Source organism: Hemibagrus wyckioides, linkage group LG19 (genome assembly GCF_019097595.1).
Source record: "Hemibagrus wyckioides isolate EC202008001 linkage group LG19, SWU_Hwy_1.0, whole genome shotgun sequence".
In the NCBI taxonomy this organism is placed as follows: Eukaryota; Metazoa; Chordata; class Actinopteri; order Siluriformes; family Bagridae; genus Hemibagrus; species Hemibagrus wyckioides.
In genome coordinates, this window is record NC_080728.1 from 12,820,823 (window position 1) to 12,837,220 (window position 16,398).

General features: G+C 40.1%; 1 protein-coding gene across 1 annotated transcript; it reads right to left on the reverse strand.

The window, feature by feature from the left end:
* Positions 1-5,678: 5,678 nt before the first annotated feature.
* si:dkey-39a18.1 (uncharacterized protein LOC557637 homolog) lies at positions 5,679-15,966 on the reverse strand. Its single transcript, XM_058417089.1, has 7 exons — positions 15,231-15,966; positions 15,114-15,125; positions 14,581-14,646; positions 14,321-14,444; positions 12,006-12,202; positions 11,783-11,887; positions 5,679-10,712 (listed from the first exon to the last, which is right to left on the reverse strand). Exons 3-7 carry the CDS (start codon positions 14,625-14,627, stop codon positions 10,082-10,084), a joined length of 1,104 nt encoding a protein of 367 aa, XP_058273072.1. The 5' UTR covers positions 14,628-14,646; positions 15,114-15,125; positions 15,231-15,966; the 3' UTR covers positions 5,679-10,081.
* Positions 15,967-16,398: the final 432 nt, after the last annotated feature.

Here is a 16,398-nt window from a genome sequence, read left to right on the forward strand (position 1 = left end):
TTTTAAAGTCAGGTTTAATAGCGTTTCTCTAAAAGTGTACAAGTATCAATACAAGTCAAGAAGATTTTATTGGCATTTCAGACATATATAGCTGACACCGTACACAGTGAAATGAAACAGTGTTTCTCCAGGACCAGGGTGCTACATGAAACAACACAGAGTTACAAAACAGCACAGAGCCAAGGACTAAAAGAAAGCTGTCTTAGCCACGTAAAGTCCGTCAAAAAGATGCAACAGACGATATAAAACAAAACAGTACCGGACAGATACACAAAATACACTGATCAGACATTATGAGCAGTGACAGGTAAAGTGAATAACACTGATGATCTCCTCATCATGGCACCAAGGAAGGAACAGTGGTGAACCGGTGACAGGGTCATGGGCGGACAAGGCTCATTGATGCACGTGCGGAGTGAAGGCTGGCCCGTGTGATAAACAGTTATAATATGGGTGGTGCTTTAGACATGGGTGTTTATGCATCTGCAGAATCTAGGTGCATTAAAATCCCTACATTCTGCAGACACTGGTATCCAGTTCAGACAGCTGCACAGTTGAGGTTTAAGCTCTGGTTTTGCTCAGAGAAAGGTGAAAAGCAAACAGTGGTAGTTGAACTCATAACCTTTTGATCAGTACCTAGAACCCTTAACCAATTAGACTACATGACAACATTTGTCTAGCCAGTTGCAAAGTCATATTCATGAAGTGGAAATTAACTGGCTTGCATGTGAGACACATATTTAAATTGGGAAGCCTGAAATAAATAGCTTGGTGAGCTCTCGCTGGCCATGGGCTCAAAATGCCAGTGCGGAAGTGGCAGAGGGTGCAGCCAAGAGTGCAGCCATTTTAAGGCCGACTCCTGGCATGTGCTGATGGGAGCAGGGCCACTGGAGCTCTCGCTGCCTTGGCAGAGACTATTATGAAATGGACTGAATGACACAGGTTCCAAATATGGACCCTGGAGAATGAAAGCCAAGTGAACCCTCTCACCCCGGGCTACTAACTAGCTTGTGTTTCACCACAGTGGAGCAGAATGAATTGTAAGGTGTATAAGGTTTGTCTTCAAATCAGTTTATTAGTAAAGTTTCAAGTTTTCTTTGTAGCTTTAGGGGTTACTCCAGTTTTCTCCCCCAGTCAAAAGACATGCAATGTAGGCTGATTGGTATGGCTAAATTGGCTGTAGTTTATAAATGGGATGGTACCCCATCCAGGGTGTCCCCTGCCTTGTGCCCCATGACACCTGGGATAGACTCCAGGTTCCCCACAACCCTGTGTAGGATAAACAGATGTGCAGTCTAAATCTAGTCTAAACCTGGGTTCCTTCCCTACACACATTTCTGAGCAAAGATGCCTGGCGTGCCTAATTTATCAATCTGCATACTAATAAATGAATCGTGATTATATTTTTATATGTGGATTGTGTTGTATTGAATATTTATTTAATTATACACACAAATCCAGTTTTTATATTAACTCATTAAAAAGCAATCAAAACAAATAACATTAAACATTAGCTCATTACAAAGCAATCAAAACAAAAAAAAAAGAGCATAAATTAAGACGAATAAGACTAGCTCTTCGGTTAGGACAAAAGTAACGGCACCTTATAAAAGGATGAGCTGACATGCAGTGGCTGATGTGGAAGATTTTGTGCTCTCCATTCATAGGAGGCGCTCTTTCACAGTTTAATTGTGGCTTTGTTTAATTGTGCTTTCTGCTCTGTGAACTTTATCTTGAATGAGCTGGCCAATTTCTGCATGATTGGCATTTATCAACATTTGCACATGAGTACAAAGGAAGTCAGCATTACGACAACTTTTGTAAATCTAGCCTGGTCTGCAGAAACATTTACACAGAGCTTTGCAAAATGCTTGATAAATAAGGCTGAGTTTGTGTCGCATCTAATATAGAAAGATGTGCTTATAGACAAGGAATAAAGCAGAGAGGCAGAAGATAATCTGGCTTTTTACAGGCCTTTTGCATTAGAAAAGGATCCTACAGCCTTGTTATGGCTAAGAATTAACCACGTATAAATAGTTCATTCAGTCATGTTTTGCACAAACATGGCTCAAATTTTAACTAGAGTTAAGCCTAAAATTTAACAAGGGTTTAATATCAAATCTCAGCATGGGGTCTGCTAGATTCAGCCCTGCAGAAAATAAAAGGGGAGGCCTAGATGGAGACTGTAGATGATTAACTTTATCTGATTTAAGAAATGAGTACAAGTTTAATTTCCTCTATAATTTCCATGCAGGATTTCGCCTACCGTGTACCTGAGAGATAAAAGCTGAACGCTGCCAGACTCCTACAGTTAAAATCACGTTGTGTAGTTCACTCACAGTAGTTAATAAAAGAAGAAGACGTAACTGCTGTGCTAGTCATGCAGATATCGCTGAGCTAAAGTCCTCTACTAATAGAAGTCACCCTGACGTTATCCTCATGAATTGACCTCACACTGCGAACTGAAGCAGTCATTATTACATTGCCTAGCTTTTAGATATTCATGTATACACTATATATATATATATATATGTCACTGTTCCCTTGAGATAACTGTTCATATTATGTCCTTTGAACAGGTGTTGTATGCTAAGTTCGTGTGTGTGTGTGTGTGTGTGTGTGTTCTTGTGTGGATGAAATTGAGAAGCCGACGTTTCTATACACGCAGCAGACTAATGATGAAAGCCTTGATGAAAGATTCCACACCGTCTCTCACACCAGGCATCAGCACATTATCATAGGCATCACAGAGGAATGGCCTTTTGCTCCTGAAGTGCATCCTGTTGCACTCTGTTACAGATACAATAAATAAATCAATATGTACAAGTCAGTGAGCTAACTCGTAAATCTACAATTGCTGGCCACATTATTAGGAACACCTACATAACATAATATCATGAGGAGTGAGAGGCGAAGTGAATAATACTGATGATCTCCTCATCATGGCACCTGTTAGTGGGTGGGATATATTAGGCAGCAAGTAAACATTTTGTCTTCAAAGTTAATGTGTTAGAAGCAGGAAAAATAGACAAGCGTAAAGATTTGAGGGAGTTTAACAAGGGTCAAATTGTGATGGCTAGACATCTCCAAAACTGCAGCTCTTGTGGGGTGTTCCCAGTCTGCAGTGGTCAGTATCTATCAAAAGTGGTCCAAGAAAGGAACAGTGGTGAACCGGCGGCAGGGTCATGGGCGGTCAAGACTCACTGATACATGTCAGGGGCATTTCAGGGACTTCTGACTTCAGCAAGGGTCTTTGCATAAGACATCCAGTGAGCAGCAGTTCTGCAGGTAGAAAAGCCTCGGTAACAGGAAGGCAACAGTAACTCATATAACCACTTTTTACCCATAAAGGCATCTTAGAATGGTCTTTGAATGCCAAACCTTGAGGGACAAGACCATATCAGGTTCCACTCCTATCAGCCAAGAAAAGGAATCTGAAGCTACAGCAGAGCTCCCTGAAATCTTTAAGTACATGCACTAATCAATTGACAATCCTATTAAAACCTTGTGCTAACAGACAATATAGCAGGGTCGTTGTATAGAGAATGCTTAAGCATTTTGTTAGAATCCAGCACCATCGACATGTGGCCTCAAACTATTAATCTTTTGTCTGTTTTGTTGTGTATCAGAAAATTAATTATTATTTATTTGGCATTACAACAGCAGTTACAAAATGTCCCTGGTTTATTTGCAGTACATCAAGTAAATGTCCGGTTAAAGCCAGTTCTAAATCACGACAATAATTAAGAGCTATAGAGAGCAGTGTATCCAAGGTAGAGTTCAGATTAGTCCCTTTGCGCACAGTGAAGTCCTGAGATGCTGAGGTGGCATTTCATTTAGGATTTAGCAACAGCCTGTGAAATCTGAAACTGTCAAAAGATTCATTTGTCTCAGACACCACAATTAGCCTTCTTCCATGGAACATGTAACAGCAGTTTGAAGAGGACAGACTGGGGGACTTGATTAACAGGAGCTATAGACTGCATGACTTGGGATTTTGCTGCCACCTTGTGGAGAAAGATGTACATAGGATCATCTGGGCAGGTGGAATGTGAGATGAATGGAGAAGGAGAAGAAGAAGGAGAAGGAGAAGTAAAAGATAGTGACTCCGTCTAGTGGTTAAGTGGATTAAGTGCATTTTGGCATTCTGTAAAACAGGTATGCTGCTAACTAAACATCCATTCAGGACACTTAATCCTGTTTGACTTTACAGAATACAATTTTGTAAGAGGAATATTTTTTTTTTTATCTCTTTATAATCTGGTTCCTTGGAAGGTTTCTTCCCTCATCTCGTCTCAGGGAGTTTTTCCTTGCCGTGGTTGAATCTGGCTTTCTCATTAGATAAATATTCATTTAAATCCAGATTTTTGGAAAGCTTGCTTTGTGACACTGTCCATTAAAATGAATTGAATAAAAAAAAAAAAAAATAACAAAAATGCCAGCTACTGTACCAGGTACTGGTTTATTCTATGAAAAGAAAATTTATAATCCAGGACTGAATTTCTCAAATGCATTGTAAGTTGAAGATCATCTTAACTGTTCGAGGAAGTGTTCAGTGTAATACTCGTGCTACCATTTAATCAGGATCTTTGCACTGCAGTGCTTTTGGGAAACTCAGTACTGTTTAAGAGTCATAGGTTTGCCCACAGGGTTTTCTGTGAAATATATTCCAGCCTCCTGAAAAAAAAAAATAAAAAATAGGTCGCATTTAATTTTATAATATCAAATCTCTTACAGAGGTCTCAAACCAGTATTGTTCCAGATTTTCTGAGTCTTTCAGTTAGAATAAATGCACCCAAGCTGCCATATCTCTACATAGGAATGAAAGGAATGCCTGGCTATGGCAGGAGGCAGGCGGTGCAGGGGTCGCTGGAGGCTAGGTAATGGCTCACCACATAACTGGAGCGTGAAACCAGGAGTTTGAAACACAGCAGGGGAGCGGAAGCTTGTTCTGATTCAAGTGCTTGTTTGCTTCAGTAGTGCCTGGAGGTTAAGTGTTGTATGAGAGGACTTTCTTTGTCTATAGGGTATTGGTGGCAACACCATAATGAAAGCAAGGGAAGGGACTAATTTCTGTTTCTTTGAGGCCACTGTGTGCTTCCTCATTTTCTTTGCTTGGCTTGGCAGGCATTCTTTATATTTCACAGTTGTGACAGGTTTACCTCATTGTTCCAGGCTATATATCAGGAGACAGGCTGAGAAACATGCAGAGTGTCAGTGGGCTTTAAGTCCCATGCCTGCTTCTGCCCTGAAACAGTGTATGAGAGCTGAGGCTTTACTTAGCATACTGAACCCCAGGGAGATTCCAGCACAGCCAGCTGGTATATTTACGCTAGCAGGATTAAGTTTTTTCCTCTCTTTAGTAAGAGATATATAAAAGTAAGGCTCAGGTTTTTGCCATTCACATTGTCTTATTTGCTGAGCTAAGAACCAAAAACAATAGCATCGTAAACATCCATAAGCAAATACAGTATAAAGCAGAAGCTGAGGCTGATTTCTGTCTAGCCCAGACTGTAGATTCACACAGCTTATTATGTACTGTCATGTTCGATGAATACACACAGTGAAACACTCCTTAGATTAGTGTGCATTGGACTAATTTATTTAAGCCTGCTTTGCTGAAACATCAATAGCACGTCATCAGAAGTAATTGAGAAGGTGTATGTGAAATACTATTCACCGACCAGGCATAACATTATGACCACCTGCCTAATATTGGTGTTAGTCCCCGTTTTGCTGCCAAAACAGCCCTGACCCGTCATGCACTGTGTGTTCTGACACCTTTCTATCAGAACCAGCATTAACCTCTTCAGCAATTTGAGCAACAGTAGCTCGTCTGTTGGATCGGATCACACGGGCCAGCCTTCACTCCCCACGTGCATCAGTGAGCCCATGACCCTGTTGCCGGTTCACCACTGTTCCTTCCTTGGACCACTTTTGATAGATACTGACCACTGCAGACCGGGAACACCCCACAAGAGCTGCAGTTTTGGAGATGCTCTGATCCAGTCGTCTAGCCATCACAATTAGGCCCTTCGTCAAACTCACTCAAATCCTTACTCCATTTTTCCTGCTTCTAACACATCAACTTTGAGGACAAAATGTTGACTTGCTGCTTAATATATCCCACCCACTAACAGGTGCCATTATGAGGAGATCATCAGTGTTATTCACTTCACCTGTCACTGCTCATAATGTTATGCCTGATCAGTGTAAAGCAATATAATAGTGAGTGTAAGAATTATAATCTCTTATAATTTTGGGGGAGGATATGAAATTCTGTGTGAAATTCAGATTGCCAAAATAAAGAAGACTCATGTAGAAAAATGATGAGAACATAATTGAGATTTTTTGGACACAAAATGCTTCGTTTTGACAGAATCCTGACATTGTTTCTCACAATAAGAACACCATCTCCACAGTGACTTTTTAGCAAAGTAATAGATTTTTTTCCCCTACCATTTTAGTATTCTGGACTATTTTGTGTACAGTCATGACATATAACATAATACAGCAATACAGTATTGGCTGTAATAATTATGAGTGAGGTGGATGACTCTCTTAATCATTGATTTTTTTCAAAATGCAGTCAGAGGAGAAACGATAAGCAAACAGTTTGTACATTTTACTAGAAGGGATCGATGACAGACTCGTACACTTGGCCAGCTTGTTTGTTTACTGGGCTTGCTTTTCATAGAGACATGGCAAGATTACACACTTTGCCAAAAGACTGAGCCTGATGTTTTTATAATAATATTATTATTCTAACTTCATCAAACCTCCTTTAATATTATGATTGGCCTTGACTGGACATGAGTAAAGCTTTTTTTCTCATAACATTTGACCACTAAAAACATTGTTGGATGTGTTGTGTAGCCTGGAAGCAACTGGACAGTCAGGAGACTGTTTATAGTAAAGGCTAAAAATTCCTGTATGCATCTCCAAACATGGAGGATAGAGTTGACACTTGAAAGTCACATGCAGTGGACAGAATCAAAACCAAAAAAATGCCCATTTCTATGTAAACAAAGAATAAGTATATTGTTTTTAACTTATCTTTTTATTTACTCAATGAGCAAAACGTCTCAAAAAGGAAATATAACTGGAAAATAAAAATTTTGGACATACTTTCAAGAGATAAACTAACAAAACAAACCACCAAACCCCATTTTCTGATTATTTAGGTGATACACATATTGTGTAGGATTTCATGCTTTTCTCACCAGAGATACAAGCAGTCATATATCTAAATATATCAATCACATGCATTTGTAGTTTTTTCAGGATACAAACGTTTTTTTTGTTTTTTTTATCACCAGGCTCAAAGCCTTGGTCAGAAAGTAAATCTATAAGCAGTTGATGATAACAACCATCCACTCCATGCAGAACTCAAGGCAACAGAAGGTCCTGATCGAGAGCCTCTCCTGGGGCATAACGTCTGACTCAGCAGTCTACATTGATTTTACTCAGAGAGAGCCGAGAAAATAATTACAGTCTTTTTAGTGACATTGACGAAGAATCTTCGCTGCAATGGCTGAAAGCCTGAACGCCTTGATAGATGCACGTCACGGTATAAAATAGCTCGCCTTCCTACACGTCCTGTTGTCTCTTATTGACTTCCTTTAACAAGCTGCAGACTGAAAGCCTCCTACACACACATGGCCTGTACATAAAGACCTCCCGGGGCTGAAGATTCTGAAATGATATGACAGCTCAGAGCATCGTAATGACCTGGAAGATCAATCAAGACCAAATTCTGGAAAACCATCCGTCATGGATAGAATGGAAAAAATATATATGCATATCCCACACTTTGAACATCCTGAAGCAAGCTTTATAGAAGAGAATATGACATTCTGTTTGAAGTTTGCCAAAAAAGGTAGGAGACTCAGCAAAGCTTGTAGAAATATGCTGTCTAGTCTGATAAGAACAACGTTTTTGGCTTGACATTTGTCAGAATCCCAACACTGATCACCACAATGACAACAGCATCCCCACAGTGAAGCAGGGTGGTGGTAGCATCATGTTCAGTGCTACTCTTTACCCCTTGTCAACCTAAATAGATTTTTCCTACCTTCTCACTTATTTTATGTACATTCATGACATACACTATTTTGCCAAAAGTTTTGGGACACCCCTCCAAATAATTAATTTCAGGTGTTGTTTTTCAGGGGTTGGGCTCGGTCCCTTAGTTCCAGTAAAAGGAACTAAATGCTTCAGCATACCAAGACATTTGGACAATTTCATGCTCCCAACTTTGTGGGGACAGTTTGGGGATGACCCCTTCCTGTTCCAACATGACTGCACACCAGTGCACAAAGCAAGGTCCATAAAGACATGGATAAGCGAGTTTGGTGTAGAGGAACTGTGTGGAGTCCTGACCTCAACCTGATAGAACACCTTTGGGATGAATTAGAGTGGAGACTGTGAGTCAGGCCTTCACGTCCAACATCAGTGCCTGACCTCACAAATACGCTTCTAGTGGGATGGTCAAAAATTCCCATAAACACACTCCTAAACTTTGTGGAAAGCCTTCCCAGAAGAGTTGAAGCTTTTATAGCTGCAAAGGGCCACTCCATATTACATTCATGTGCATGTAAAGGCAGACATCTCAGTTTTAGAATGGCTCACAGTCTCCGCTCCAATTCATCCCAAAGGTGTTCTATCGGGTTGAGGTCAGGACAGTCAAGTTCCTCCACACCAAACTCACTCGATCTGTTTTGGTTTCCAGGTTATAACACTGCAAAATGTGAAAAAATTCAGTGAGAGTGAATACTTATGGAAGACACTGTAAATGTTCTATCTAAAGATTATCTGAACATCAGTGAGCCTGAAATATAGACATGGCCTCACACATGAAAAGACGTCCTGGGGCTGGATTAAAAGAAATTACCAAATGAAATTGTAATATTATGAGACGGTTTAAAGTTTAGAGTTCTGAGCCAGAAGCTTTGTGTTCTTACATCCAGTCTGGTTTTCTCTCCGCTGACTACTCAGCATTGCTGTAATGATATTTGTCACTTCTTCACAGTTCCCAGAGGTGGATTAAATCCTGTCCTGTGTGGCTCTTTGTAGCGCCAGGCAAGTAGGTGGAATTTGTATGAGCAGTTTTAATGCAGCTGTGAAATCAGTCACTTAATTATGATTTATTCACTTTACAAGATCTTCCCCTGCATAGCAAATGTACAAAGGAGAAATTGTTAAATAAACCCATGGCCTGTTATGCTTACTGTTTAGAAAGAAGACAGCATTATTTACCAAGTGAAATAGTGGTTCTTCAGGGAGTGTATGCAAAGCAGACAGTGGGCATATGACCCAATGGCTCACTGGATACTTTGATGAAGATGAAAAGGTTATACAGTGGCTTACATAAGTATCTACCACTTTGAACTTTTCCACATACTGGAATATTACAACCTGAAGTCTTTGCTCCACGATTGTTATTTAACTAATCACCGACTTTTTGGGGTTGTCTCTTATAGGCAGAGTCTCAGAACTTCTGTATTCAGATTTAATGGTCCTCCATGGCAGCATCAGAGGTTGGGATATATTTCATAACCGAACCCGGATATAGTACTTTTCCAGAACTTTGTCCAAGGCTTTTTTGATCGCACCTTCATCTTTATGATGCTGTTACTTTAGATATTTTATCTGATATACTCTGAGACTTTCCAATAATAAGCGTATTAATACTGAGATCAAATCACAGCTGGATTCCATTTAACTATTTATGTGGCTTATGTAGTGGGTGACGTTATGCTGAGAGGTAAACAGCTGTGCTCTGTTGCATGCAATTTTTGATGTCAGTGATACAATGGTGTTACTGAAAATAAGGGATATTGCTCTAATACAGAGGATCCCCTAAAAAATGATGTGGTCTGCCAAAAAAGTGCCACACTCTAGATGTAAATATCAGGAAATGAAAGCTACAATTTTTCATCTTTTGATCTCAAACCCAAATGATTTCCATGTATAGCAAAAAGAAAAAGAGCTGGACTTGCTGTTCCAAAACTTTTGGAGGGGACTGTTGAGGCGCAAGGCAGTGAAAAGGGGTCATAATTTTCCAATGAAAAACATGCACTCAAGCTACATGCCTGTTTTCCGTGTTGTGCAGGTGTTTAGGGGAAGGAGTAGGACAGGTCATGGTGATGCTGGGAAGTTGTCTCCCTTGCGGGTTGCAGAGCTCCACAGTGCGCTGCATCAGGGAACTGCCTAGCCCCTGAGGCACAGGCAGCATGGCTTCTAGTTGTAAGAGGTGATGAGAGTTGACATGTGGCAGAGCTGCACGGCGGGGCAAGGGGGAGTTAAGAAGCTGATGACAAAGGTGTGCCTCAAAGCCTGAAAACGGCTCAAGCAAATGTGGATTGTTTGAGCAGGGGAGGTAGCTTTTCTCTAAAAGGCAGTGAAGAGCTCCTTGGTTCAGCACCTGTGCTCTCTTTAACACAGGCCTTAGAGGCCGGCAATCCTGCACATTGTGTCTGCTCTCTTTCATCAAGTCAGGAGTGATGGGATAGACGCCCTGTACCACTGGACTCTGGAATGTGATTCGGGAACCCAGGGACACTTTGTTAGAGGAGGATGAGGGCAGGTGCTGACAGCTCGCTTTTATAGTCCAGGCCTTTTCAGGAGGACGGCTCTCACTGAGAGGTGCATACCGAGGATGACTGACCGGGTGAGGATGCCGAGTTGAATCTATTTCCACATTGTCTGGCCTTCAAAAGCAAGAAATAAACAGAACGGCATTAAAAATTGCTGTAAAGCATGCATAAAGAAAACAATAAGTGAAACTTCAATTCAACAAATGTCCATGTGTGTTTTCTCTGACTTCTATCTTTTCCTTCTACCTTCAATCTGGTGTATAGATTAGCAACACAAAACTGCCCCTAGGAGAAAATTCATCCATAGTACAATGTAGACTGGTTTATTCCTGCCTCCTGACCAGAGTTCCTGGGATAGATTTTGGACTGTGCCACAATCCTAACCGGGATAAAGAGCTTACTGAAGATGAATGAATGAATAAAGTTTCATAAAGCATAGATATATTTAATACAGCTATAAAGATTGTTACTGCATGTGTGCTTAGCAAAATAAAAAATGTAAAAAGTCTAATTTCACAATTGATTTTGCTCTCATAAAAATAAATACATATATTTTTTATCTCTGGTTTGACAAACACTTCTGGCTTGTGGTGTTCCACTTCAAATAACACATCTTTTGCCTTTCAGGATAAAAAATTGTATTAGGATTCATTCTCATCTCACACCTTGCTAGTTTGCTTTCTTCCTAAACATTTTCTTTTAATTCATTTCCTCTCACTGCTGTAGAAGCTGACGGCTATGGAAATGTGCACCCTTCTCTCTCTATACCTAAAAATCTTTCCTCCTCGCATTTCTGAGCACTTTGTGTCTGTGATAAACCTTCTCTCTCCCTCTCTCTCTCTCTCTCTCTCTCTCTCCCTCTCTCTCTCGCTCTCAGTGGTGTGACCAACCAGCCTTTAAATCATCAATAAGCAGAAAATAGCTGTGCTGTGTGAGATATTAGCTGTGCACTTTTAAAATTGCACTTGTGGAATTTAATTTAAGATATTCACTGTAAAGTGAAGTTCAGCTGAAAGCAACAGCTAAAAGCATTGAGAGTGTGACACCTGGCCATATTTCAGAGCGAGAAAGAAGAAGGAATTTTCTCTTCTTGGATAAATGTGAAACATTGTAGCCTTTTAGCTAACGGTAGTTTCTGAGTTTATTGCCTTTTGTAGTGCAGCTGTCTTTAGGGGTGTTTTTACCTGCATCCAGCTCGGCATGGTGGCCTCTCCAGAACCGTGGATTTGATGGCAGGAAGAAACCCCCTGGTGCGAGTACATCCAGTACCCTTTACCACCAGAGTACATCTACAGAAAGATTTAATGTTCTGTTCAGTTTTTATGGTGCACCATTTTAATGCTTCAATCATTTAGTCAGACATTAACAGAGTTAATTTCATATGTTCTAACAAAGATATTTCATTACTTGGACGTGAGCAGAAGCGGAAGGCTCGAGTCAGAGACGCCTTGTCCTTTGCGGCTCGTGTGTGACCTGTTAACTTTCGGGTCAGGGGTTAATGTGTTCATCACAGTGGGAAGGCTTTTTAAACTCTGAATGTCGTCATTATCATCTTCGTCCTGATGAGCTTCATTAATGAGATGAGGCAGTCTTGCAGTTACATCCTACAGATTATAGAAACATGACACTCTATTGAATATTTTTACGTCTAGTTTGTAATTTCAGCTGAATGTATGAATGAGTGGGCAGCATGGTGGCTTAGTGGTTAGCGCTGTTGCGTCACAGTAAGAAGTTCCTGGGTTCGAATGCCTTTCTGTGTGGACTTTGCATGTTCTCCCCATGCCTGCGTGGGTTTACTCTGGTTTCCTCCCACAGTCCAAAAGCATGTATACTAAGTGGATTCTAAAGTGCCCATAGGTGTGAGCGTGTGTGATTGTCTGTCTGTATGTGGCCCTGTGATGGACTGGTGACCTGTCCAGGGTGTAACCCTGCCTTTCACCCAATGTGTGCTGGGATGCTCCAGCAGATCCCTGTGACCCTAATTAGGAATAAAGTGGGTATAAAAAATGGACTGGATTTATATATAGCAGGGGTGTAAAGCTGTGTATGGGTTTATTACTCCCAATAGTGATGGTGGAATTTAGATTTAAACCTTAGGTGTAGCTTAATCCTGAGGGTGTGAGGGTTTTTCCCTAGTACAAAATATATGCAAAGTAGTAGCTGAATTTAATCTACTATGATGTCCAGGCACTTTCTAAGGACGAATTAGTGAAAGCTTTCATGTCCATGTTTCTAAAACTAAAATAGAAACCTCCTGCTTGCACAAAATCTGTCCCAAGGCACTAATCTAGTCCCAACCAGAAACCTTGTGAACTTTTCTGATGTATTTGTATGTTTGTAATACATTACAATAACCGTACATATATAGTCCTGCACTAATATCTGAATAAATACTTCTAAACAAATGATGAGTTATGATATGTACTAATCACCAACTAATGAAGAGCTAATCTTAACTACTGTATGAGTCTTATGAATTCATGCGTGAATTACGACCAAGTACATGATAATGTATTAATGAATACACTAGATCAAACAGGCTCTGTAAGAAAGAATATGAATTGTGAATTATTTTCATAATTATTTACAATCATCCTCCTTATCGTATTTCCTTACCAAGAAAATCAAACTAATAATAAAGACTTATAAGTTAATCTCAGTCCATTTCTCTTCAAATCTCATTGTAGTACTAGTACATGTTCTGGGTGGCTCGGGCTGCCTGCTCCTTTACACACAAGAATGAACAATTTGAAATATTCTGTACATGTTTCATTTATATTCTTTCTTGCAGAGCATGTTAAAGTCAAAGCTCTGTGTTGTTTTATGTAGCACCATGGTCACGGAGAAATGTTGTTTCAGCTCACTATATACTGTGTCAGTGCTTTATATGGTTGAAATGACAATGAAAGCTTAATCTAGTTTAGCCCTATGTGTTCACATAAGTTGGTCACGTGAAAGATTCACACCGTAGTTAAGGTTAGCGCTTCGTTAGATTGTGATTAGTACATACCTCAACTCATCATATATACACCGATCAGGCATAACATTATGAGCAGTGACAGGTGAAGTGAATAACACTGATGATCTCCTCATCATGGCACCTGTTAGTGGGTGGGATATATTAGACAGCAAGAGAACATTTTGTCCTCAAAGTTGATGTGTTAGAAGCAGGAAAAATGGACAAGAGTAAGGATTTGAGCGAGTTTGATGAAGGGCCTAATTGTGATGTCTAGACGACTGGATCAGAGCATCTCCAAAACTGCAGCTCTTGTGGGGTGTTCCCGGTCTGCAGTGGTCAGTATCTATCAAAAGTGGTCCAAGGAAGGAACAGTGGTGAACCGGCGACAGGGTCATGGGTGGTCAAGGCTCATTGATGCTGGTGGGGAGCGAAGGCTGGCCCGTGTGATCCGATCCAACAGACGAGCTACTGTTTGCTGAAGAAGTTAATGCTGGTTCTGATAGAAAGGTGTCAGAATATACAGGGTCAGGGGGACCAACTCAACAGTAGGCAGGTGGTCATAATGTTATGTCTGATCGGTGTAAGTATTAATATAGGTATTAGTGCATGATTATTCATTTACTGTTTTTATGAAGATGTTATCCGCTATCTGTTCAATTAAAATTAAAATTCGATTACATCCCTAAGGATTACACGAGCAAGCAGCCACCCAACATGTGTCCATGTCACCGTGTAATGTAGCCGGAATCTTCTCAACAGTTACCTTACGCTTCCTGAACGAAACCGGTTCCGAGAAGTACGATGGTACCGGAGAAACCTCACGGGATGGAGACTGACTTCTTCTCATCCTACGGCGGTTTATTTTATGGAAATGTACCTCAGCAGGCCTGGAGTTAAAAGCAAAAGCTATACATTATTCCTCCCTTTTTAGACTTAACCTGACAGAGTGCTATTTCACACGACAAATGATATTTATTACGTCTTTAAAATCTGCCCTGTGAAAAGTTTTCTGCTGTCTCTTACCAGTTTGCAGCCTCCTCCGTGACTGTGTGTTTATCTGTGACGCCCATTCTCTTTGCTGTACATTACCTCAAGATGAGAAACATTTTAGAAAAATAAGTTTGTTTTCTTCCTCGTAATCAATAATCCCAAGCCCTTCAATCTTATAAATAATAGTTTTTAATTAAAGTTGAGGTTTTTGTTGTGCAGTGATTTCACTCTTACTCCTAACCAGCATGGTTTCTAAAATTCCATTAGTAATGAGAATGCATTAGCATATAAATTGGTGTTTTGCTGTATTAAAGCAAAGTGTGCACAGAGGGGGAAAAAAATACATTTTTTTGAGCCACAATGGTGATAATTTTTCCATTGCTGATCCAGGAGAATCCTGTGCTCAGAGATAAATTAATCAAGTGCACAATCCACCATGAAATAAACCACCATATGCCTCTGTTCTTTTCTATCCATTCATGTATTTTTTATTTTTCCTATCTCACATCTGACGTTCCATTTAACATAAATGAAAGCAACACAAAATAAGTGAAAACTTTTCTTACCTTTACTGGAGACTTTCAAAATGGCAAGAAAAACATAAAAAAAAAATCCAGTTAATAGTCATACGCCTGAGTGCTACAGGCTGAATAAAGCATTTAATTAAAAACATTAAAATATACCTGAATGAGCTGACTTCACTTCACTAGGAGTCACTTTATGCTGAAGTACGGACGTTACCCTGGCCGCTCTAGCATAGCAGTACAGCTTAGAGTCACCAAACCTCCGAGGCTTCTGATTGGCTGCTGCTTCTTAGCAAGACCCCATACAGAGTTGTTGAGAAATTCCTTCTGCTTACATCACACTTTTTGCGAAAGGATCACTACTACATAATGGAATGGCAAGGCCAATGTTTTTGCTATTGATGTCCGTAAGTGTCATTTGGGTTTGACATCAAGATGAGTATGAGACCAGATGGATCAGATCTTCAGCTTGCATTTGCTGATCTCTACATCTAGATGTGTCAAACAACGTCAGTGTGGCAGCTCTGCTGGGGGCGATTTTTCAGTGAGTGAAAGTGAATCATAAACTAAAATGAAGCAAATAACACTCACGATTCAGCTTCTTTTGATCACAAAGCCAAATGTGTCTATGTACAGCCCAAAGAAAAGAGAAAGAATCTGGCTGTTCCGATACTTTTGGACGAAAGTGAATAAGTACACTCAGAAAGAAAAATAGTATTAAGCTGTAGATTTTCTCATCCCTGGGAAAGGTATTCTCAAAGGTACATATTGTAGACCTTTAAATCTTTATCTTTCACCTACAAACAATAATACTGTAGTTTTTCTTAAGAAAAAAAATAAAGTATAAACTGTACATGGAGCATAATTAGACTTCAGGTACTTTCCAAGTACAGGAAAAAAGTACATTTGTAGACCATTTCCCCCATAAATTGTATGTAATGCAGTATCCATTAGTGAAATATATATATATGTGATGTATCCAGCTGTTATCAGATGTATTCAAAGCTGCTGAATCCTTCAGATGTGTATAGGAGACTGTTCAATGGACAAGTAAAAGGAAAGAAAGTGCACAGACTAGACATTTGGCTTGTTACGGCCTCCCGCTGCATTCCCCCGTGGGCAAGCTACAACAATCATTACCTCGTCCTTTCATTGTCACACACATTTAGCATTAATGTCCTCGGTTGATTTTTACTTTCCTGGTAGACCTTCATTACTGAGCAACTTTCCCGACTGATGACATCACACGAGGTATCTTAAATGTGGAAGTGATCAGCAGTCAGCTTGTGTTGTGCTGGGGGTCAGCGACGGTCATTCATTGAGTTTT

Bases quoted from the DNA above. Each gene is read 5' to 3' on its own strand.
- si:dkey-39a18.1 (XM_058417089.1), bottom strand. From the start codon at position 14,627: ATGGGCGTCACAGATAAACACACAGTCACGGAGGAGGCTGCAAACTG. The intron at 14,445-14,580 runs GTAAGAGACAGC...TTTTAACTCCAG, and splicing joins ACGGAGGAGGCTGCAAACTG to GCCTGCTGAGGTACATTTCC. The intron at 12,203-14,320 runs GTAACTGTTGAG...TATAATCTGTAG, and splicing joins TTTCGTTCAGGAAGCGTAAG to GATGTAACTGCAAGACTGCC.